The sequence below is a fragment of the Camellia sinensis genome, chromosome 1, assembly GCF_055761805.1.
Source record: "Camellia sinensis isolate YWXY chromosome 1, ASM5576180v1, whole genome shotgun sequence".
NCBI lineage: Eukaryota > Viridiplantae > Streptophyta > Magnoliopsida > Ericales > Theaceae > Camellia > Camellia sinensis.
Window position 1 is genome coordinate 26138753 of NC_138961.1, and position 22909 is coordinate 26161661.

At 33.1% G+C, this 22909-nt stretch overlaps 3 protein-coding genes across 4 annotated transcripts; 2 read left to right on the forward strand and 1 right to left on the reverse strand.

Annotated features, from left to right (window-relative positions):
• The first annotated feature begins 4237 nt into the window (after positions 1–4237).
• On the forward strand, positions 4238–8160 carry LOC114323288 (caffeoylshikimate esterase). 2 transcript variants are annotated; one of them, XM_028270854.2, is made up of 8 exons: positions 4290–4434; positions 4541–4573; positions 4728–4854; positions 5329–5475; positions 5726–5856; positions 6310–6447; positions 6901–6999; positions 7510–8160. In XM_028270854.2, exons 1-8 carry the CDS (start codon positions 4432–4434, stop codon positions 7810–7812), a joined length of 981 nt encoding a protein of 326 aa, XP_028126655.2. In that variant the 5' UTR covers positions 4290–4431; the 3' UTR covers positions 7813–8160. The 2 variants fall into 2 exon arrangements, with proteins under 2 accessions (XP_028126656.2, XP_028126655.2); XM_028270855.2 differs by lacking the exon at positions 6901–6999 and having other exon boundaries at positions 4238–4434.
• Positions 8161–9129: 969 nt separating this feature from the next.
• On the reverse strand, positions 9130–15219 carry SAP130B (Cleavage and polyadenylation specificity factor (CPSF) A subunit protein). Its single transcript, XM_028270853.2, has 4 exons — positions 11831–15219; positions 10318–10809; positions 9708–9862; positions 9130–9474 (listed from the first exon to the last, which is right to left on the reverse strand). Exons 1-3 carry the CDS (start codon positions 14837–14839, stop codon positions 9725–9727), a joined length of 3639 nt encoding a protein of 1212 aa, XP_028126654.2. The 5' UTR covers positions 14840–15219; the 3' UTR covers positions 9130–9474; positions 9708–9724.
• Positions 15220–18109: 2890 nt separating this feature from the next.
• Positions 18110–19030, forward strand: LOC114323243 (dirigent protein 18-like). The gene has a single exon (XM_028270786.2). It carries the CDS (start codon positions 18227–18229, stop codon positions 18935–18937), a length of 711 nt encoding a protein of 236 aa, XP_028126587.2. The 5' UTR covers positions 18110–18226; the 3' UTR covers positions 18938–19030.
• The last annotated feature ends 3879 nt before the right edge of the window (positions 19031–22909 follow it).

The following is a 22909-nucleotide window of genomic DNA, read 5'->3' on the forward strand; positions in this document are numbered from 1 at the left end:
ATTCGTATCATAAATTCTAGGACAAATTACATATACACCCCTCCAGGTTTGGTAAAATTACAGATACCCCCTGAGGTTTGAGAAATTACGAATTCCCCCCTGAATGCTATATTTGCATAAGAAATTAGGGGGTAATTTGTTATGAAATATAAACCTCAGGGGGTAAATTGTTATGAAAATACAAATCTCAGGGGGCGGGATGTAATTTCCGAAACCTCAGGGGGGTATCTGTAATTTAACCAAACCTGAAGGGGTGTATATGTAATTTGCCCTAAATTCTAGTGTATAGTTCATACAAAATTTTAATTGATACAATAATTATTGTTATATGATTTTTTTTTTAATTATCTTCCAATGATAACAAGAAGTTTAATTTTAAAAATTAACTATTTGTTTTTTGTGACATTTATTCATAAATCTCTCTTTACTTACTTATGTTCCACTTAGTCCGAATTATTTTCTTATGTTCCAATAAGTTTTATGGATGACATAGTTATCAAAATACTTGTAATAATAATAAGGTGAAATGCGCATTAATGTTCACATTGACAGCGGATATGTTTCCTAATGTGAACATTCACACTGTCAACGTGAACATTCATACTATCAAATTTATTTAATGTGAATGTTCACATCACTAAATTGCTAAGAGTTCAAAAAATATTTATAAGGAGAAAATTATTCATAAAATACATTAAATATGATAATTATGATTTGGTGGATCAAATGCCCCAAATAATATAATTTATTAGAATACAACATATCTTATGGACTAATTAAGATACAAATACGAATTTTTTAAAATAAATTTCCCTTATTTTTGTAAAAACAAATATGATGAAATAAGTAAATGCTTTAGTTTGAATGAAAGGACCCCAAAAGTGAAGTCATCTTGTGTAATTTTTTTTTTAAAAATTATGGTCATATAATTTTACCAATTTTAAAGAGGTAAAATATCAATAAATCTTAAAATGTGATTTTATAAACTGTTTAGTCTTTTCTTTTTTCTTTTTTCTTTTTTCTTTCTCTTTTTTTTTTTTTTTTAAATGAACTCAAAGGTCCTATTAAGGTGAAAATTACACAAAATGGTAGTTACTTACACATTTGGGTTTAATTTTTTAAGGATAAAATTGGATTTCTCCAAATGTGAAATTACATATTTGGACAATCTCTATTATAGAGGTTTTAGATTTTCTTTCATTTCCCACAATATGAATAAGAATGTAACTCTCCAATGTAATACTCTAACAATATAAAATTCCAATATAACATACTAAAAATGACTTAATATATTTTTTTCCAAAGTAATAACGTAACACTCTAAAAAAACTCCTCAGTGTATTTTCTCATACGTAAAGCTCCAATGTAATACACTCGAAAATATTAAAAAACTTTATAGTTTACTTTTTTCAAACGTAACACTCGCAATTTGAAATTATATATTTACCCAAAGCATACTAAGGATTTTCGTACTCTTTTTGAAACTGTGAGTGAAATTATACATTTACCCAAAGCATATTAAGAAATTTCTATATTCTTTTTGGAATGGTTTGAAGAATCTCACATCTGTTTTTTAGAGTGTTACATTGGAGTGCTATGTTTGAGAAAAGTACACTAAAGAGTTTTTTGTGTTTTACATTGGAGTGTTATACTAAAGAGTTTTTTTAGAGTATTACGTTTGGGAAAAGTACACTAAATAGTTTTTTAGAATGTTAATTGGAGTGTTAAGTTTGAGTATTACATTGGAGTATTATAGTTTGAAATTATACATTTGCTCAAAACTTAATAAGGAAATTTTATACCCATTTTGAAATATTTGAAGAGTCTCACATCCTTTTAGAATGTTTGAAAATTTTCATATTTCTTTTCTTTTTCTTTTTTTTGTTACAGAAAAATCCTCCCTACTCTCCCATAGGTCCAATGCAGAGCCCCTGGCAGAGATCACCAGGGTGTCCTGTTAGTCGTTCCAAGCGAGAAGACTATAACTTGGGAACTTGCCGCTGATCTTCCATGACAAGTTCGGCTTAAGTCAGGACTCGCACAGCGGGGAGTATTGAATTTATATCAAGTGCTGATTAGACAACTTGAGGTCAAACCTCCTAACCAACTATACTTCGCCCAAGAGATTGGCCCAATGAAGGGAATTGAACCTGTGACCTGGGGCTTAGCCCCCAGGCCTTAATCACAATGCCACTCACCCCTTGGGTTAAATTTTCATATTTCAAGTTATTTTTGAATTTCTTTTGGAATGTTTGAAGAATGTCATATCTGAAATCATTCCAAATGAAAAAGATTCTCATATAAAAATTATCCAATATTTGATTCACATAGGTTATGTATCTTACCTTTTTAGCATCAAAATAAATAAATAAATAAATAAGAAGGAAACATAATATAAATAAAGGTATAACCGTAAATCTAATTTTTAATAATATATTAAATATACCTTTCTAAAATTAATGAGATCAATTGGCCTATAAAAAAAAATTCTTAGAATTAAACGAATAGCCATCCATCAAAATAAGATTTATAGATAAATTTTTCATTTTAAAATGTTCCTCTATTTTCTATGGTAACATAATAAAAGCATGTAATTCAATAAGTTAATAAATAAATCCATAATATATGATATTGTGATTGACCGTCTATTTGGACTTTTTCCTCTTCAATCTTAAAAAGAAGGTCAATCCTTATCAGCCGAAGAGTAGGAGTTTCCTTATTTTTGTATTTACCATATTTGCTTCTAGAAAGATTATACTTAGTTGTCTCCTTTTAAAATAAATAAAAAATAAAAAAAGAGAAAGATATTTAATTTCTTTTAATAGTAAGAAAATAATAATTATTGCTTGACGATTGCATAAGAACTCTTGGATATGTTTTGTTTGGTTTTCAAAAATTTGTGTCAATTTTTTTATATAAAAAAAAAATAAAAAATTTAATTGGTGAAATAAAAAAATTAAAAATAGTATTTTTATGTAATTTTATCTTTTAAAAGATAAAAATAATTTTTTTAATTTAAAAATATCTTTTTGATATTTATTTTTAAAAAAATTTAGTCAAAATCCCTCTATTTGACTGATCCTTATTTGGTGAAAAAGACAGTTCAATTTCTTTTATTTCATAAACCCTCTAAAGAGAAAACACATAATTGAGTAAGGATAAACTAAAATATCTTTTTCTATTTTTTCAGGACCTCAATATTGTCAGAGTAACATATTACTATGAACTAGAATAACATGTTACTGTTAATGTTTACATAAATTTCGATAGTAATAATTAATTTTTTTTTAAAGAATTTCATAATTAATATGGATCTTATTTCATAAATCTTGATGAGAAGATTATAAAAATACTAATTTTATTATAAATCGGTATTTACATCAAAAGTTATATTATTTTAAAATTTAATATTTTGATAATAGTAATATGTGTTGGACTTTTTAAGAAAAACTTTTTAGGCTTATCCTTAATGCATTAAAGTTTTATTATGAGGAGATTTTGACCAAATCTCCCTATTTTTAGAGTAATGTTAAAGGTCTCAAAAGTTCTATCAAAATTTTTATCAAATGTCTTACATGAGTATAAGACTCATACGGACTCACACCATGTGAGTTTCATGTGAGTTCACACTTATGAGAGATATTTGGTAAAATTTTTGAAATCTCTAGTATTTTTGCTATTTTTATTAAATTAGTGAAAGTCATATTGATAAGTGCCCTTGGCCACTTGATAAGAAGCAATTAATAATATTTAATTTCATTTAATTAATTTGGAAATTTTGTTGAATTTTAAAAAATAAGTTAAAAATAAAAAGTTATTAAATACATTTAATTTAATTAATGGGTTAAAAATAGAAACTTATTAAATACAAGATAATCTAATACAATATTAAATACATATTAACAAGTTAAAATTAAAAAAATACTAAATTAAAGATAAATTAATACAATAATAAATTTACGTTATGAGGTAATTGGTTCAATGATTTGTGTAGCTTTTTTTTGGATGAATAATGATTTGTGTAGCTGATCTTTAAGACAATGAGAAATTTAACTTATTAACTATTTATATCCTATCGTATGGCAAAAAAAAAAAAAAAAAAAAAACGTCACCATCAGCCTATGATTTTTAAAAGAAAAAAACAATTAACTACTTTTTTGAGGTTTTTGACCCCAAAATAATAATAATAATAATTATTATTATGGGCGAAGGAAATTGGCGGACTCCTTCCAACGGACAAGCCAAGTTAGCTCTTCCATCTATATATATGTTTGGAAGGAGATAAAGTCCTCAAGCTATCTCCTACTCAATCTTCTCTTCCTTAGGTTCTCTCAAACCAAAACTCCCATTAATCTTTCAGTTACAAATACCTTATCCACTCTCTCTATCCTCAACAACAATCCCCCAAACTTCTTCTTCAATTCCCTCTTCATGGTTTGTCTCTCTCTCTCTCTCTCTCTCTCTCTCTCTCTCTCTCTCTCTCTCTCATGTTCTTCTCCCCTGTCTCACCTTTTCTGTTTTCTTTGTTGTTTTCTAACAGGCTTGTGAAATTGAAGGTGTCAGATATGAAGAGGTTAGCCCAGTTCAATTCTAACTTCTTCTTCTTCTTCTTTTTAATAAATATATATTTTTTAATTTGAATTTTATTTTATGTTAGTTTTCTTGATGAATTATGCATTACCTAATTAATTATTATTATTTATTTTTTTTGGGTGTAAAATATGCAGGAATTCATACTGAATTCTAGAGGAGTGAAGCTATTCACTTGCAGATGGCTGCCTGCAAATTCTGAACCAAAAGCTTTGATCTTTCTCTGCCATGGCTATGCCATGGAGTGCAGCATCTCTATGAAAGGTCAATAACATGCATATATATATATATATATACCTCTATACTTACACAACTCATAACAGTTTTGAATCTTTGTCATGCCTATTTTTTTTCTTTTCCAGAAATACCCATATCATTAACTGTTAAATAATTGTTAATCGTTTTCAAATTCAACCCATCTTTTTAATTCATTAAATCGTCAAACAATTAAATCTAAATTACCGCTAGTGTATATATATATATATTAGTTGGTATGAATAGAGTGAATTCCAAAAAAATTATGTTTTACCTTCTAAATAGTGTCTTCAAAGCATAATTGCAAAAATCAATAGTTAACCCATGTCGTGAAGGTTTTAGATTTAATCTTTGCACCATATCACTCTCTATTTGCTCCCGACTACGGGTTTCAAATATGGTACAATTGCTCACCCATATATATATATATATATATGATGAATATAGATGAATGAGTGGGTTGAAATTGGGTGAATGAAACAGGGACAGGAACAAGGCTAGCAAAGGCAGGATTTGCAGTATATGGGATGGATTATGAAGGACATGGAAAATCATCTGGGCTTCATGGTTTTGTCCCTTGTTTTGACCATCTTGTCACTGACTGCTCTGATTATTACTCTAGCATCTGTGGTTAGATTCTGATTTTCCTATTTCCATATGTATCTGTTTGGTTGCCAAGAACTTGTGGGAAGGAAAGAAAATTTCTTATTTTCTCATTCTTTTAAGTTTGTTGGCAAACAAAACAGACTGATAAGTATTGAATTTTATTTGGTTTTATTAATTACTACGATCACTATCAATTACAAGTAAATTTGTATGTGAGGTTTAATTGATGATTTTATTTCTTTTTTTTTTTTTTTTTTGGGATAATGTTGAGCAGAAAGAAAGGAGAACATGAACAAGTTGAGAATAGTATTGGGAGAATCCATGGGAGGAGCAGTGGCTCTTCTCTTGCACAGGAAGAAGCCAACTTTCTGGGATGGTGCCATCTTGGTTGCACCCATGTGTAAGGTGTGCACCTCTCTCTCTCTCTCTCTCGCTCTCTATTTTGACCTTTTCCTACATTTGACATGTGATTCGAAAGAAAATAATAGTTAACAAAAAAATGTTTTAATGGAGAATGAGTTTTTTTGGGGTAAAAAATAGTTTTAATCCCGGTGTAGATATGTATGAAAAATAAATAAAATTGATAATTATATTCACATGATTTCATCAGATTTGTCATTAAAAGAATTCGCTAGTTATTCTTAAAATTATACTAGTTTATTTTTTAAAAGACATATATGATGAAACTATATGTAAACATTTACCAGATCAATATGACTTGCAGTGAATCTCACAAACTGAACCGGAAGAACCCATCTTAAATTTATGAGAGACACAAACATAATCCCCCAAAAATTATTTGAAAATGTTGTATTATAACATGACATGATTGTTGTGATTTTGGATTGATTATTACAGATAGCAGATGACATGAGGCCACATCCATTGGTGATTAGTGTATTGACAAAACTCTGCCGTTTCATTCCAACATGGAAAATCATCCCTGCTCCAGATATTGTTGATGTTGCCTTCAGAGACCCTCAAGTACGAGAGGAGGTAAAAAAAATTCTTTCCCCCTTTTTTTTCTTTTCTTTTCTTTTCTTAGGTGTGCCTCTATTGTCACAGTGACTATGGCAGTGGAGTAACATTTGTGTTATAATAATGACTGGTTGTTTAATTAGGTTTATTAGGTAATTCTGTACCATATTTGAAAATCTCTCAAAATTTTATCAAACCATAGTCACATCAATACATAAAATCGTGCTTATTATTATAAAAATTTAAAAATAATTTTTTTTAATAATATTAATATGTAATGTGATTATTTTCTAACAAAATTTTAAAATAGAGATCATAGTGAAAGTCTTGTTTGATCTTGTTTCACAAGAGCATTATTGAGACATAATATTGTTCAAAAATTGAGAAAACAAAATTGTGATATTTTAATTTTTTTTAAACATAATACTGTATTATTAAATGATTTTTTTTTTTTTTTTACTGTGATTGCAGATTCGATCAAACCCTTATTGCTACAAAGGCCGATTTCGCCTACAAACGGGCAATCAACTTTTGAATGTCAGCTTAGATCTCGAGCAAAGACTTCAAGAGGTCCGTTTACGCTATTTAAATTTATATATATGTATATTTACACTTAAAATAAAGCTTACCCTATTTTAAAATTCTTGATATTAAAACATATATGTTCTCTACAGTAGTTGGTGTTGAATCACATCCTTTCTGTTGCTTCATCAGTTTGCAATACAACATTTAAAGTATTTTCTTTTGCTTTCTAAACAATCAAACAAACAAACTAGCACATGTACATCTTTATATTTTTCTTTGACTAAGTTTAGTCGTACAAAACTAAATCACAAAATAGAGACAAGGATCTTTTTGTGATTTAATTCCATGCAACTAATACAGTGGTTTCTCTTCAAATCATCTATTATTGTCTGCTTGATCTAACAAATTTCATTACCAAAACAATGTACATTTCAATATTTCGAATTGCACATAATTAATAATCTCTATGTGTATTATATGATTCATTTTGCGCAACTAGCACATCTGCTTTGTTCAAAGTATTGATGCGATGATTTGTCTCGCTTGATCAAACAGGTTTCATTACCATTTCTAGTCCTCCATGGGAGCGAAGACAAGGTGACCGATCCATCAGTAAGCAAGCTTCTGTATGAATCAGCTTGCAGCACAGACAAGAGCTTCAAGTTGTATCCAGAGATGTGGCATGCCCTCACCTATGGTGAGTTACCAAAGAACATTGACATCGTGTTTTCCGACATCATTTCATGGTTGGATGACAAAATTTCCATGACAAACTCAAGGCTGGAGCATGAACAAAAGCTTGACAATGACGACTTGCTCAAAGCCAAAGACACTCTTTTAGAGACTACTTTGGCTTGAATTGAGTTGTCAAGGAAAATGAAACAAAATTGATCATAGAAGTGGGTATAACACTCTCAAATAAGATAGGTTAGATCTTTTGTGCATCCTATACCATGTGAGAGAATTGTATTCCAATTCTGTAATTGATTTCAGTTTAAGTAGAAGAATTATTGATTATAAGAAGGGGGTGGTGAATAAATGGCATGTTAGGGCCTGATATGAGTATGATATGATATGATCTATCTTGGCTCCTTTTGGCTAGGATAATGTTGATAGACTAGACCTATGAAGTTTTGTAAATAGCCTCAAATGAAAAGTTTGTACTATCAAATTCAATTTAATTTAATTTCATCTGATTTTGATGTTTTTTTTTTTTTTTTTGTTACAGATTTTGATATTTTTGTATCAAATTTACTTATCTTCTAACCTGTCATAAAGCATAACATTAACACCTAATACAACCAAGAATAAAACCAAAAAAAAAGAACAAAGAATTTCAAATCAATTTTCAATAAAAAAAAATTATTACAAAAACATAACATTAGTGCTCTTGAAACGAACAAGATCATAATTTTTACTTGCATCATAGTACAAACTTGCTTACACTTCCATGGTTTTTACAATTACTTCACCTCCTTCGATCTAATTTGCAATTTCTCCACAAACAACTTTCAAATGAAAATTTTAAAGACAATCATTGATTTCCTTGAAGAGAGAAAAAAAAAAAAAAAAAAAAAAAGGAAAGACAATCATTGATACCCCAACTTCAATATGAGCCAACAATTTTTGTTTATATTTAAATCATGAATTTAGATAAAAAATTTAAAAAAGAAAAAGGGAAAGTAGCTCCTATTTCACATTCATCTTTTTTCTTTTCCTTTTCAAATTATTTTCCAAATATATCATCCAAACGACACTACATAAAAAAAAATCACCAACAATTCAAATGCAAACATACGAAATCATTGCTTCATGCAACAAATGATTAGTATTGTTCAATCATTTTGTATGTAGCACAAAAAAAAAAAATAAAAATAAATTAACCATTTGGTATATCTCACATGATCCTTTCAATAAGAACAGATCAAAGTTGTCTGCTGTTGATGCAGTACAATCTTACCGAACTGCTCAACCCTCTAAATACAAATTCTGAAGCATTGAATTTGAATTAACCAGAACACACAGGCATGAACACTTCCTCAGTCTAGCCCTAGTGAAATTTTCAGTAATAATGCACCACTGTCTCACCCACTGATTCTGTTTCTGTTACTGTATTTGTGTATGTCTAAGAACTGCCCGTGAGTTGTAACTATTCATATGAACTACGATGATGAGTTGAGAAAGGGAGAACAAGAAGAAAGCAAATATACCATTACTACAAGGTGCTGTTTATCTAGTATGAGAGAGAGATAGAGCAAAATCACATGCACAGATGCGTAAAAGTCTGTTATACCTAGTTACAACAAAAGATCCGAGAAATGAAAACATTGAAGTGGGCAATGCAAATTTTGCTTTTTTTCAGTTTCTTCAAATGGAGGCTCAGAATTCTCCATACATAATTTCCCATTCATGTCTTGTTAAATCAAATGAGAAATTTTCCTGTTCCTTTCCTGATCCATGAGCAGGCATATGTGACCTCGTAACTCCAGCTACATGTGGAACTCATTTTGGGTACACGACCTGTACACAAACACAATACTGATGATCAATGCATGCTATTCATATATTGCAGGTTGAATACACTAGAAAGTTACAATTAGCTCAGTGGGTACACACACAGCACAAGACCTTTTTTTTTTCTTTTGAAAAGTGGTATATAGCAAGACACTCATATAAATAAATGCACATATAAGTATAACATAAAGACACGCACACGCACACACACATATACCGGCATGTAAGAATTGGTGTACCTTTGACCAAATCCTTCTCAAACAATCTTATTTCGAACTTCTTCAAGTTTCTTCAGAATCTCCCCCGGAGTTCTATCCAATTCATCAGCAATTTTCCGCTGCATATCCATAGGCAATGTTGGGAATTGCTCACACAAATCTCCATCAATCACATCCTACAAAATTATCCCATGGTTATTCACTAGAAAAACTAATGCCTCAAACAATATATATATCATACATACCAGGAAGCAGGAATTGTTAAATTTTTATCATATTCAGCACAAGATAATACGCAGTATACACGAGCACAAGCATTTTTAACAAGAAACTAGCATATATAGCAAAAGAGGTACTAGCAGCAGTGTTAAGCACTTGTCCTACAAGGCAAGGACATCTTTTACAAGGAGCTCTGACTTTGATCCTCAGCGGCCCTCATAAATGTGTGGACAATTTTTAACATGACCAAAACAAATAAAGAAGTACCTAGGCAAAGTTATGATAAAAAAACATAGAATAGTTGAGCAATTAATATGGGAGTAGTAGTGGTAACACAGTTAGAAGAATATGCGATGCCTTGAAGTGGTGAAATATGGATCCAAAAATATATATAAGCACGCAAACGATTTACCTTAACTGGAAAATAGGCTGATCTATAGGCCATGTGATCTCTTCCACACAAAGGCGGGTTTTCCTGCCTCATATGCATCTCTAGATGAGAAAAGAAGTCAACATCGTCACGGGAAGTGAAAGCAAGCAATGCACCCAAACTTCCCATCACAGTCCCATAAATGACACACTCTCCACCACTCGGAATTAGAGATGCCTTTTGCAAGCATGTGACCACATCACCAACATGAAACTGCACTATTTCCTCTACCTTGTTAGGGGCTCCATTCAGCTTCCCTTGCTCCCACTTTATCTTCCCTCCAGTTGGATCTTCTTCAATTTCATCTGACACATCCTGTGCTAACCGCACAAAATAGATATTCCCAAACTTGTCTGCACCAGCCATGGTGTCAAAATCTATGTGGTACGATGCAGTAAGCCATCTTGGAACACAATCATCAGCAAATATATATAACTGATTTTCATCACGTCTATACTTGCAATAATGGAATGACTGTAAAGTGCAAAAAGAAAAAGAACCGAAGAATACGTCGTCAGTCCATAAATTAATGGGTAACAAATTACCTACCTTAGTACAGGTGCAAACAAAAGGAACTTTGGCCCAAATTTTACTTGAACCACCATAATAATCACAACAAATGGGCCAATAATAGATATCATTAATTCTTAATATACATGATCATGCACCACCATTCATGATATTAAAACTCGTAAAACAAGGAATTTTTTGCCTGAATTTTACTTAAACAACCTTAGTTATAGCAAATGGGCCCATACAATGACAAGGTGAAAATCATGATTGCTCATAACTAACAATAAACATGCACACCTTTTGAAGTGTTAGTTTTAAAATAAAGGATACCCACTTATTTTTCTTCTTATTCTACTCTATTTAGGGTTTTCATATCCATTTTTTGAATGCCAAGAGAGAATTAAATAATTTTATGGTTGGTGAGATTTGGAGACAATGGCCCTGTTTGGTAGGGTTTATTTCCAGCTTATTTCAGCTTTTAGCTTAATTTAAGTTATTTTGATGTGTTTGGTTCAGCTTAACAATACAGCTTATAACTTTTTGTAAGTCAAAAATCAACTTATTCTTTGAGTGGGGAGGAGAAGCTTAATTTATAAATCAAAAATCAGCTTATGTTCACAGTTATAAGTTATAAGCTGTTAAACTATAAGTTATAATCACTTTCCCACAGCTCTACCAAACGGGGCCAATGTCTTTGTAATTAGATTGTGTAATCATATCCTTATATAAGAACTATTGTATAACAAATGTTAAAATCACTTTATTTCATTATTTTCATAAATAGGATTGTTAAACATCATTTTTTGTAGTTCGCATAATTAGATTCGATTCAGGATATGATTCTCAATTCAACAACTATGCTCATGAATATAAGGTCAAGCAAAGTGAAAATAGACAATCATGAATATAAGGTCAAGTGATGTGAAAATAGACAATAACCGATGATAATATAGGAAAACTAAGTATACCATAAAGAACATACCTCCTGAATGTCACCTACGTAAATACGATCACGGTAGGTATGGATAGATGTGATTGTGTTGGGGAACAACTTATTCTCACACTTTCTAAGCAACTTCCTTTTACCCAAATCATATAATCTGAGCACAGATCCAACTCCAGCGAGTAATTTTCCTTGGAACTGGCACAAAGCAAGAGGAACATCATCCACTTGTGTCTTGTGCAGAAGTTCAAGGGATTTCCCATCTTCCACAAACCTATAAATATGAATATATCCAGAAGAAATAGATCTTTTGGGCCAGAATTGCAGGCCCTTTGCCGTACCAACAGCTAAAAGAGTTCCATACTCCTTATCATGGAAATTTACCAAGCAAATGCTGAATGCAGCCTCGTTATCCTGAAGCTCAAGCAAACAAGTAGTGTTTGCTGTTCTTGGGTCAAGAACTCTGATGCAAGAAACCCACCTGTCCGACTCTACCTTCGGATAACCATACTGCTCGTCAGAGAGGGGATCTTCCTTATCTTCATCATCACCACCATTTTCCATCTGTTCCACCTTTCCATTCTCCCCCATTCCAGCATCTTCAAAGCATTCCTTTTTTGCATTCTCACGCTGTTCGGCTGCATATGCTCCTTGATCACTCTCAATAATTACCAACAGTTTCCGTTTTGGTTGAAGCACAAATTTTCTTGGGGTGTACCTCAAAGGAATTGCAGTTTCATTAAAAGTCTCCCCCAATCTCTCAATAGTAAACACCCGTAATGCATCCCCAGCAACAGCAACTACACCTTCAGCACACTGATCAGATGAAAATGAAGCAGCAAATTCAAGAGTCTCGTATGAAAGGGGTGTCAAAAGGAAATGACCTTGGTGTATGTAACCAAGCCAGGGTCTACTTGACAAGCAAAGCATAGCACGCCGTCCCCTTATGATGACAGAAAAGAGCTTTGGGGCTCTCAGTCCTAAGAATCGGGAACGGGCATCCGAAAGCTGACCTGTCACCATGTCCACCACCGTTCTGAACAAAACCCCATTCTGTAAACCAGCATTGAGAAAAAGGCTAGCAGGGTGATCTGCACCATCCTCCCCACCAACAGAAGCCTGAACTTCAAGAAAGAGGAGAGACTCTGGAGGAGAAGACACACTTTGCAGACTTAAGACCTGCATACAGTCATCAGGATCCAAAGACAATATACGAATGCAGTTGTCATATGATCCAACTGCAAGGAAACGGGACCTCTGTCGTCCTTCAGGAACAGGGGCAATGTCCAAACAAGCCACATCCCCAGACATTTCTTGCTTCTCAACCTCCATCAGCTGGCCAGTCATATCCACCTCAAAATATATAATCTCCCCTCCACTCAGCGCAATAACCACTTGAAGTCTGTTAGACCCAACCTTAACAATTGTCCTTTTTCCAGGAGTTCTCCACTCATTAATACGCCCATCTTCCCTAATATGCCTAATACCACTAGGATGAACCTGCATCAGAGAATCATCACCTATCAAAGAAACAGCAAGTGAGGGGGTAGTATCAAGGAATCCACTATCACTAACTTCTTCAACTGTCTCACCAATGGAAAGGACGAGAGTTGCATTTGCAAATGAAACAACAATATAAGCATCAAACTCGTCATTGACATTCTTCTTCACAGTCCAGACAGCACTTGGGACACCAGGAAGCTGCGACACAGCCATTTCACTAATAGCCAAACCTGGTCTCAGTATCCTTAGAGATGATCGAGGGCCCCTCCCACAAAGTGTAAAAATCTGAGGAGTTTCTTCCTCAAATAGATTTATGATTTTCATGTCCATAATTGGCATCAAACTCTCAACTTGGTCAATCCTTACAAGATTCTTAAGTCTTCTAGGCTGGAAAAATACAGGCTGGAAACCTTCTTCAGTTTCCATTAACGTAGCTGACGAAGACTCCACATCAGGCTCGTCCCCTATTGCCTGAAACTGATACAAAGCATGATTCCCAAACTCTGAAGCAGCAAACAAAAACCCTGATTTCAAGACACACAATGAAGCCGTTACAGGAATTGTATCAAAGTACTTAATCCTCAACTCCGTCACACGGTCATTATCATGATCCAACGTAACCTTGAAGATGTCTCCATACTCTGTTTGCAAAAGAAAGAAGAACATAGACTTTTGCTTGTGCATAGCAGCCGAAACTATAAGAACCCCACGTTCAGCAGGTAAATCATATCGCCTAGGAATGACAGCACGGACATCAGGATGACCCTGATTCTTATATATCACAAAATTTTCAGCACACACAAGCACTCCACTCGGCCCATCCCCACCACCCGGAACAGTCACAAGCATGTTAGCACCATTATCAACCTGTTCAGACCACTTCCTAGACACATGATTAAGCCCTAAATCAAGCTCATAAAAAGTCAAGTGTTTTTGTGCCTCAGCAGCCGCCTGCCCAGTCGAATCCTGATCAGCCTCCGAATAATCCAATTCAATCGACGCAAATATCGGGTTATCGAACCCGCAATCAACCCCACAAATCGAATAAAAAATAGTATGCGATTTGTGCGCCTCCAACGGTGAAGAAATCGTCAGCCTAGCCGCAGTATCCCTATTCAAAACATAAACAAGTTTTTGTTTCTCACAAGCCCCAATCATCACGGCACGGCCTTTCGGGTCAATCGCCAAGTACTGCCCTGGAACAATCCGGCGACAACCCGATTTCCCAAATGTTTCTTGATGAACTTTATCAAACACATTCTTTTCTTTGTTGTATTCAAGAATCACGATTCGACCCGAGTCGGAACCAACTACAATGTAGTCTTTTTGGGAACCAGTTAACCTAAACTGAGCTAAAGACCTAATAGCACCGAAAATTTCAACAGAGAGAATAGTTTGGATCTTACCGTTCTCGTCGGGTCGAAGAAGATCGAGAACTTTGCCTCTCGCGACTGCGATTTCTTGAGATTTTCCACCTGAGAAGTTTCCATTGATAGCGCAAACTATGCCAGTGGCTTGTTGCAGAGTGAGATTGTAGAGATACATGACTAAACCCTAAAAACTGAAAATCAAGTTCGAAAACCCTGGGCCTTGGGGGAGAGGGAGAAGAGAAGGTGAAAACCCTAATCTGAAAAATAGATTGAGAGACACTACACTACAGAGGTAGAGCTAAACCCTTTAAAACCCTAGAATCGAAATGGTGATAGATATATATAATTCATGGAGAGCGAAGAGAGGCCGTGAGATATAGAAAGTGGGAGGGGGGATTTTACGGGCACGGCGGTTGAAAGTACTGGACCTATTTATAGAGGCCATGGGTATCCTAAACCGGTTTTGTATTTTGGCTACGTTTGGCTACGCCTAAAAATGTCATTTACTTATTTTTGATGAAAAATGCTTGCTTCATCAAAATAGAGGAAGTTGAACTCCGCTAGTGGTTGGATGATCGTTTGGACAATTGGTATCACTTTTATCAATTACGGTTATTATTTTTATCAATTGTGACTATCATTCTTATTAATCAATGTATCAACTGACGTCTATTTAGATAATTAGCATTCTCTTAAATGATTGGCCAAATAATTAACATACACAAATTTGATCAATTTGAGCCAGATCAAATTTGATGAATGTATCATTACTATTTTTCAATTTTATTTTATTTTTAATGACTTTTAGAAAAAATGTTAAAAAAAAATATTTTTCGGTTCATTTTGTATAAAAATATCTAAAAAGTAAAAAAAAAAATCATAAAAAAAAATTTAAAAATAAACCAAAAAATTTTACTATTTTTTGTTTATTTTTATTTTTGCTAATTTCTATTGATATCGTTGTGCTGAATCTAGAAATTTTAAAAATAATAATAATTTTTTAAAAAAAAATTTACTAAAAACACCCAAAAAAAGAAAAAAAAAACTACCAAAAAACTCCAAACACTCTGATGTATTCAATTGATATATTTTTTTAAAATAATAATTTTTGTTTGATTAAAGCACCAATAAATCTTAAAATGTGATATTATGAACTGTTTAATTCTCTCTTTTTTCTTATAAACCCAAATGTTCCATTAGAGTGAAAATTATACAAAAATATAGTCACTTATACATTTTAATTTAATTTTTAAGGGATAAAAATGAGTTTCTCCAAATATAAAATTACACATTTAAGTAATTCGCGTTATAGAAATTTTGGATTTCCCTTCCTTATGAAACAAAACCCACATTACAAATAACAACGTGACACTCAAATAACGTAACATTTCAATATAACACACTAAAAAACTTTTTAATGTACTTTTTTACAAATGTAACACCGTAACATTTAAAAAAAAATGCTTAGTGTATTTTTTTCAAACGTAAGATTTCAATGTAACACACAAAAAAAAATTGTGTGTACTTTTCTCAAACATAACACTTCAATTAACATAATCTCAAACATAACACTCCAATATAACACACAAAAACACTAAAAATACTTCTTAGTGTACTTTTCCCAAATATAACACTTACATTTTGAAATTATACATTTATCCAAAACTTATCAAAAAATATTTGTACTCCTTTTGAAATGGTTTGAAAAATTTTGCATCATTTTGAAATGGTTTGAAGAATACCATATACACTAAAGAGTTTTTTATGTGTTATATTGGAATGTTACACTAAGAAATTTTTTTGGAGTGTTACGTTTGGAAAATGTATACTAAGGAGTTTTTTTTATATATTACATTGGAGTGTTATACTAAAGAGTTTTTTTTGAAGTGTTACGTTTGGGGAAAGTATACTAAAGAGCTTTTTTGGTGTGTTATATTGGAGTACTACATTTGAGTGTTACATTAGAATATTATAGTTTGAAATTATACATTTTTCTAAAGTTTACTAAGGAGTTTTTGTATTTATTTTGAAATGTTTGAATAATCTCACATTTATTTGAAATGTTTGAAGAATCTCATATTTTAAGTCATTTTTGTATTGCTTTTGGAATGTTTAAAGAATCTCAAATTTCAAGTTATTCTAAATAAAAAAAATTTACATATAAAAATCCATCCCAAATTTGATTATCATAAGTTGTGTATCTGACATTTTTAGCACCAAAAGAAAAAAAAAAGAAATAAGGGTATAACTGTAAATCTAATTTTTAAATAATATATTAAATCTAACTTTATAAAATTAATGAGACTAAATAATCTATAAAAAAAACCATTGGGACTAAACGGATTATCATTTCTCAAAATGAGATTTATAGGTAAATTTTCCTTTTTGTTTTGATGCCATCTTTAATACTTTATCTTTTCTTTTATTAAATTTAAATTTGATAAAAAAATATATATTTAGATATCATCTTCAATTCTTTTATCAATTGTTCATCAAATTACGGGAGAAACACTTTTTTTTTTTTATCAAATTGAGAACTCATTAAATTTGAATTTGATAAAAATTTAAAAGATAAACCCTAGAGATGAATTTGTTTCATCAAATTTAATGAGAAAAAAAAATTGGGAAAAGAGGAAAATTTTTAAAAAGATTTTAATGAAAACTTAATGAAATGAGTAAAGTAAATTATATCAAATCAAGTGCTTTTACTCAAATTTAGAATAAAACTAAATGAAAAAAATTGATAAAAAGTTAAAAAAAACTGCACTAATAATCTAAGTTATGAAAGTTTTCGGCTCAACACTACTTCAAATTGCTGGGCTTTGTGTGATTTACTACTAACCTACTTCAATTCGTACCTGTCTGTTAATTATTTATCCATTCAATATAAATGGATTATGTGCTTGTATAGTCTAAGAAATAAAAATATGGTTGATAAACAAATTTGTACGGTCCCAATCTGATCCAATAACCTGCCAGAGAAGATGAGAGGAGTCTTTGGGGCATCGGTGTGGAGCCAACCAAAAACCCTCCAATGCCTTTGTTAGAGATGTAAAGGTAGAGAGAGAAATTAGAGATGAAAAGTTTAGGATTTATGATTCCTAACTACTTTTATAGAGGGCCTTTGTCTTGAATCACAACAAGTGGTAATGAGCCTCAATCTGGTTGGATCATGGGCCATATGGGTTGATCTACCAAACTCGAATCTTAACTTATTGTACATATATCAATAATAAATAAATCACAAAACTAAATTAATTAGAGACATGACCGTATTATTTTCCAAACCTATATAATAATTTCTGCATATAAGTAAACTAAGCATATGTGGAATCCCAAAGGTGTCAAGTAGATGCACAATTCAAACAAAAGCATCCAAAAAGAAGGCATTTTATATCAGGTAGAGTGATCAACAAAAATGACTTCCATGACTCTCAATCACCAACTACATAATAACCACCCCACCTCAACCAAACCTCTAGCTAGGCCAATTTTCTCATGCCAACTCTTACATATTAATGAACTAAAATGGCTAACAAATTTCATTTCCTCATATCCCACCATGGATGTGCTCAATCTCCCTTCCATTCTACCCATAGCATGGCTACTTTTCTTTTTCTCCCTTATCAATCCATCATTTTCAACTCGAACCATCGGCAATCCATCTCCAACCCACCACCATCACATTCATCTCACCTTCTACATGCTCGACGTGCTTAGTGAGTCTCATCACCACTCACAAAGACCGGTCACGACAAAATTCACCGGACAGCTGCCCTTTCCCAAACCACTAGGCTTTTTCCCTCCCGTTGGTGGAATCCCCCTGCCCGATCCCAATCCAACTCCAGTCACAACTCAAACGCTTGATCTACCGGGAATTGGGATTTCTTTCCCAGCTAGGGCTGCACTTGAGGAACTCGAGTTTGGGACGGTCACAACCATAGATGAGGCCTTATTTCAAGGTGCGTTTGGTTCGGTGTTGATAGGAAAAGCTCAAGGGTTGTATGTTGCGAGCTCGGAAGATGGAAGTAGCCATATGATGGCAATGACAGCTAGTTTTGCCGATGGCAAATACAAGGATGGATTAAGGTTTTTTGGGGTGCACCGGACCGATGTGTCCGAGTCTCATGTTGCTGTCATTGGTGGGACTGGGAAATTTGACTGTGCAAATGGATATGCAACCATTAAGACCATGAATTTAAGCTCGAACAGTGTGGAGAGAGAGAGTGAAGGAGGTTACAAGGTCCTTGCATTCAATATGTATCTTGGTTAATTGGACTTAACTCACCCCAATAACATATGAAGTTCATATTGTGCATCATTGATTACATTGGAGTTGGATGTAAATTTTTATTCAGTTGAAAGAATCTCCCTCAACTATAGTTTTTTGGGATAGATATAATCGTTTATTGTAGAAAAATATATATGTGATAATCAATCAGAACACTTCTACACTTATATTAAACTACTCTATTTCAGGCGGTTTCAACCCACTGGGGCCTACACGTCATAGGTTCAAACTTGGTTTGTTAACTTAATTAACTGATCTGAAATGAGCTTTTAAGGAGCAGAATACAAATCGAGCTCGAATAATTTAGTTCATTTTACAACATAGGTTATGAAATAATCATCAAATGAAGATAACTCCGCTCAATCTTAATCGCCACACTAATTGAAGACAACTAAACCAGCCTGATCTCAGCCTAAGGCTCAATGATGCTTAGCCCGGTCCATTAGATCAACCCAGAATAAAGTCTGGCTGGTCAAACCATGCAACACATTTGACCGGCTAGGCCTCTTCTGCAGAGCCAAACCATGCAACCTTGCAATTGACAGCCCGGCCAACAACAAGGGCCTAGCCCGACCCAACTATCTCGGCACAAATTCCCCTCTCAATAGGGTATGAATGTGTATATGTGACCTTTCTAAGAGCCCGCAAGAGTGACTAATGCGCATATACAGATGAAATCCGAGTGACATTACCTAGCAAGCTCACAGACAAAAGTAAGATCATCACCATCTTCATGCTTTATAATTGGAAAATGGCTAGTGTACAAAAAATATTTTATCAGACAGTTTCAATATCAGTAATTCAGTGCTGCCTGAGCCAGCATTTGCTGTTGTGCTGACACATTGATTTGAATCAAGAAAAAACCCGAGGAGAGTGAAAAATTATCTGTGATTTCTCACCAATCTGGATTGATTAAAACTCAATCTAACATATGATTCACTAATGATCTTAAATACCTGATGTATTGGACCAAACTTTGCATTTGCAAGTCATAAATCAGTCCCAAACCTGAGAATAACCAATATTCTGGATGTTTGAGTGAATCTGTATCAATTGTGTTTCAAGGAGATGCTTAATAAAATGTTGGGTTCTAATTGCAACCCACCAGAATAATAAGAAATGGACAAAGAACAGAATGATTTCATCGTCCTCAGGGAGCAAGAAGATCATGTAATATTTGACACGATGCGATGAATAATTAAAGTGCTGGCAACAAAATTTAGAACAAATTGAATGAGATCTAAGATTATGGGATGAAGAAAACATAAGAATGCAAATTCGCAGTGGTTTCAAAACCATTTGTGATGATTTGATTTGCCCGAGTTGTTCCTCCTCAAATTTTAGTTTAAACAAACAGCAATGGAGGTAATCCGGATCATTAAAAATGACCAACACATGTAGTCTTCTGTGCAAAAAAAAAAAAAAACTCAGAATGGCGTTATTCGATTTGTCTGTGACTCCGGCATAGAAAGCATCTGGATCAGGGAATTAGAATCAGGGAATCACAATTCCAATTTTAAGCACCCATTTACATGCAACCTAAGTGAAACTGAAATTATCCCCATTTTTGGAATGATATTTGTCCCTGCACCGCGGAAATAAAGGGTGGCAAGAAACTCACCGCTTCAATAACTTAAGAATACAGGCTTTGTCCGTCCCATGCCCTCTCTATAGTCCTTACAAAGTGTTAAGGATCGGCAACAGTTCAGCCTGGCCCAACCTGTGAAAAGCATGCCCCGGCCCTGCAGTGGAGTTAGCCCAGTAGCCTTTTAGCTCAACACCTGCCCAACAGGCTTGGCCGTGGTAGGCGGGCGAACAGGCATAAACGTGTGGTAATATTTCTCCTTTCTATGGTAAGTTTCGATTCAAGTGGAATAATCCAATGAAACAGGGCCATGCTTTGGTGTATGTCACATGTCAAAAGAATTTTTTTCACATTTAGCATTTCATATTCCAAGTGATAATCTAGTTAGCATTGTTAAAAGAACGCACTTTCTTACCGACAATCCTCAAAGTAAAGTAGAAGAACAAGTTGCGAAATTCCTTCATATAATTGGCAATAATTTGAGGAACCGTACAATCAAGTTCTTTTACAGGCGATCTAGTGAGACTATTAGTCGACATTTTCATCAAGTTCTTAAAACCATTATATCATTGGAAGATATCTTTTTAAAGCGACTTGATGGATTCGACTACCCTCCACAGATTAGAAACAATCCCAAGTATTGGCCTTATTTTAAGGTAGTTACATGAATGCAATTAGGGTATATAATATTATATGTTTGGATACTAATAATGAACTTTTTACAGGATTCTGTTCTTAGACAATCAAATTATAATATAGGTCTTGGAAAACAGAGGGGGGCTGGTTTGATGTTCTTGTTCTTGTTCTTGTTCTTGTGCTTGTGCTGTACCCATTACGTACTCATGTGCTTTACATCAATATAATCTTTTTCTTTTGCTGATAAAACAAAAAATTGACTAGTTAATTATTATTATTTGAATGTTATCTTGGAATGAATTATATTTTAATTTGTTATTGTATTATGCGAAACATTGCATTTGTTTGGGTGATAATTTGCTACTAGCTATGCTCTTCTTTCGATATGTTTTATGGCATTTTTTAGTGTAGGTGAAAGGTCACCAAGAATGCTCGGTAGAAATTAACAAGAAACATTTGAAATGGAATAATTAAATGGATATTGTTCTTATCGACTCACTCTTGGACCAAATGCTCAAAGGGCAAAAAATTGGCAGTAGTTTTACATCATCTGCTTATAGGGCTACAAGCAATGCAGTAAGTACCAAGTTTAGCGTACATTGTGATTTCAATCATGTAAGGAATCAGTTCAAGACTTTAAAAAGGAATCTTGCAATGGCTAACGATATGTTAACAACTAATAGTGGATTTGGATATAATTATTCAACACAACTGATTGAAGCTACAGCAACTGTATGGGCAGCTTACCTCAAGGTATATGTATTACAAGATTGATGTAGTTCTGTACTAGAAAATTAAAATATTTATTTATCAGTATTTAATATAATATTATATATGCTATTCTTTATAGACAAAGCCTAAAGCTTCTCATTTTCGACATGCTCTAATTCAAAACTTTCAAAAGTTGTGTCACCTCTTTGAAAAGGATTGAGCAACTGAGAGCCTTGCTATAGGTCCAAAAGAAAGGCGAAGTCATTAGGCTAGGCAACAAATTCTTTTGGACGATGAAAATACTGATAAGACAGAGTTACTCTCATAGAATTTTGATAGGATTGGAACTCAAGATGACCAAACTGCTGAAGTATCTTATTTCTCTAACTCAAAAAAGAATGAGAATAAATTAGGTGATACTTTGAGTGAGGAAATAAGGTCAATTAAGGATGGTCTAAATGCAGTTGCAACAACACTTGGTCATGGTAACCTTCAGAACTATACAGATGGACAATTATTTGAGGAGATTGAGAAGGTTAGTGGCATGAGTGATGCTTCTCTAATGAAGGTGTATCAAGTTCTTACTAAAAAAGTGAGTGATGCTCAGAACGCCAAGGTCTTTGATTGTCTGTTAAATTTGGATCTTCAATCTTTGATGCATAGTACTATTTTTCTTTCTTTGCTACTTTTGTATTTGAAGTTTTCAGGGATTTTGTGAACCTATGAAATTATCATTAGGCTTAGATTTTTTGTGTGTAGACTTTCTAAGTTGCTTGTTGCACTTGAATGGTAGATTTAGGGCATGTATGTGTCCTTGAGATTCCAAATGGTCTCTGTTGCATAAGGGCCTCTATTGCACTTCTTTATGATATTGTGGATGTGAATGCTATGTACTGCTTATTAAGTTCTATTTTAATGTTGATTTTTTTTTTTTTGTAATGCTTGTGAGATTATTCTGATAAAACTATGAATCTATAACACTGATTAATGCTTTTATAATATTAACTTGATCGTCATTATGT